The sequence below is a fragment of the Malurus melanocephalus genome, unplaced genomic scaffold (genome assembly GCF_030028575.1).
Source record: "Malurus melanocephalus ecotype Western Australia unplaced genomic scaffold, MMel_1.1 scaffold_768, whole genome shotgun sequence".
Taxonomy (NCBI): Eukaryota; Metazoa; Chordata; class Aves; order Passeriformes; family Maluridae; genus Malurus; species Malurus melanocephalus.
Genome location: NW_026624000.1, coordinates 141,874 through 144,305, shown reverse-complemented (window position 1 = coordinate 144,305; position 2,432 = coordinate 141,874). Strand labels below are relative to the sequence as shown.

The 2,432-nt window shown below is 45.0% G+C and overlaps 1 protein-coding gene across 1 annotated transcript in view; it reads left to right on the top strand.

Annotated features, from left to right (window-relative positions):
- Positions 1 to 2,432, top strand: part of MPPED2 (metallophosphoesterase domain containing 2) — a 94,028-nt gene that overhangs the window by 5,162 nt on the left and 86,434 nt on the right. The window contains exon 2 of the mRNA XM_057384999.1: positions 141 to 386. Within this exon, the coding sequence (XP_057240982.1) occupies positions 259 to 386 (128 nt within the window). The 5' untranslated portion in view covers positions 141 to 258. The remainder of the gene's footprint in view (positions 1 to 140; positions 387 to 2,432) is intronic.

Sequence of the window (2,432 nt, the reverse complement as noted above, 5' to 3'; positions counted from 1 at the left end):
GGAATAGTGATGCTTAGAGGTTTGGGTGATGGATACATGAAGAATACAGGATTTCTGTGGACAGAAATCAGGAGAGGGTGCAGTGATGTGTGTGTGTGTTTACATCTCACACAGCGTGTGCTGGTTTTCTCTCCTGGCAGAGGTCACGCCGGAGTTGATGCGGAGCTGCTGGCACTCGGGAGCTGCCTGGAGCACGATGCCCTGCCCTGCTGCCACCCTTGGGAAGCTGTGAGCTGCTCATGTCCATAAGGAGGAAGGATGGCTCATGGAATTCCTTCACAAGGCAAAGTTTCCATATCGGTGGATGAGTACAGCTCCAACCCGACKCAGGCGTTCACGCACTACAACATCAACCAGAGCAGGTTCCAGCCGCCTCATGTGCACATGTGAGTGTCCCTGTCCGTGTGTCTGTGTGTGCCTGCTGTGTGCCTGACACTGAATGGGCTCAAATTTGGGGAATTTGGCTGCTTAGTGCTGGGAGCTACCAGGCGCCCATCCTAGCATGGTGCCACCACCTCGCGTTCTCACCCTTGTCACTTCACCCATCCTCCGCTCACCTGAGGGGCACCCATTGCTCGAAAATGGAAGCTCCCTTCCCCCAGCTACACTCAGCTGCGAAATAGGCCTAATTGGGACTAATTGTCCCCCCCTGATCAGGGAATCCTTTGTCCCGCTGGTTGGAACGTGTGCCGCATTCTGCATTCCAACCTGCCCGCACAAAGGAGTCGGGGGCTGCCCCGGAGCTTCTCCCAAGAACCAGAAATGCTCTTTCTAAACCCCCGAATCAGAAATGCTCTTTCTAAACCTCTTTCTAAACCCCCGAACCAGAAATGCTCTTTTCTAAACCCCCGACCCAACAAAACCACGGGAAATGTGGAGCTGGAGGTTCCTTCCCTCACCTTGTTGTTCCTGCGGGTTGTGGCACCCAGGGATGCCCAGCACCTGGCCCAGCACAATTGGCTCAGCAAAAAGCCAAGTGCCAGTCCTAACTCTGAATTTCCTTCCCATTGTTTCGTGGGGTTTGATCTTTATCGGTTATTTATGCCAGGGTCCTTTTTCTTTTGGCTTTAATAGAGTGAAAAGCACGTGAAGCTAAAACAAAGCCGGCATCTCCTGACATCCTGCGAGCCATTGTTAGGCAGGATTTTGAACCATGTCACACTATTGAATTTGATAAGGATTTTGCATAATAAGGGGGGAAAGTTGTATGGTGCTTCATTGCATTTTTGTTATGTAGAAGGCTGCCGGAAGAGCCACAATGTAGGAGTTCAGCACCTTCTAATAGGATTTTCGTGTGGTTACAATGTTCCTAAAGCAACTTTAGGAAGGATGCTGAGGAGTGTCTGTGTGCATGTGCCTGACTTTTCAAGGTGGAAAGCTATGCGTTAATTGCATTTGATTTATTACTGCCACSATGGTGTAACTTTTATTTTAGAATTATTCCATGCCTTGATTGACTTTTCAGGCCTTCCATCAGTAAATTTCTGTTGCCTATTTTGCACTCCAGGTTGTGCTTCTGACTGGCATTAAGTACAAATCTGAGWCAATGAATTCAAAACAAACAAAAGAAAATCAGAAAACAGTTTTAAAGAACCCCTTCCTATTGACATTGACTTCAGTGGGAGCTGAATTTAGGACCGACTAAATTTGTGTTCAACTCTGTAAAATTTGTTCACGCTTTGTTTAAAAACCTCACAAACATTTATACAGGGATAGTGTGTCTCTTAAATGGTTCTAACTTGATGGATGTCTTGAAAGACACTTTTCTTGTTTGGAAAAAACATATGGTTGAAATAAAAACTGAAACTTCGAAGTACAGTACAGTGACAGTATTTTAAATAATCTTTAACTTAAATACTGAAGCTTCCTTAAATTCAGTGGTTTGGTTCCAGTGGAGAGTGTGGCACACTGAAGAGTGGTCAGAATTTAGAAAAATTGGAAATGAATTAGTCCCAGATTCGCAAAAACAGCAATGTGCAAGTACAGGAGGTGAGTTCAGGTGTTGGTCTGGATAGCAAAGGATGGATTTTAGAAAACCAGTTGAGAAAGAAAAAAATGGGATGCTGCCAGGTGGGTAGAGGAAAGCAAGGAAATGAATATTTGTGAGTATGCTGAGGGTTTGTGTGATGTAAGAGCAGCAGAATTGTTTCTGGGAGGGGGAGACTGAATTGTGTGGTGCCTTTATTTGTCTCCTCGATGCATTGTAATGGAAGTTTTGTGTGTTTTTTCTGAAAGAGGTTGTCATCAAGTGAGAAATCTGAACAGAAAATTGGTAAAAGCAGTATTCACAAAGAAACCATGATCTCTTTAACCTGTTATATCTCTGTTAGTGCCACATTGCTGCAGCCGCCAGGATTGATTTGATTTGGTTTTACAGTCTGCTCTTCTTTGTTGSTGTCTTTTTAAAGTAATGCATGTGCGTGGTTTGTTGT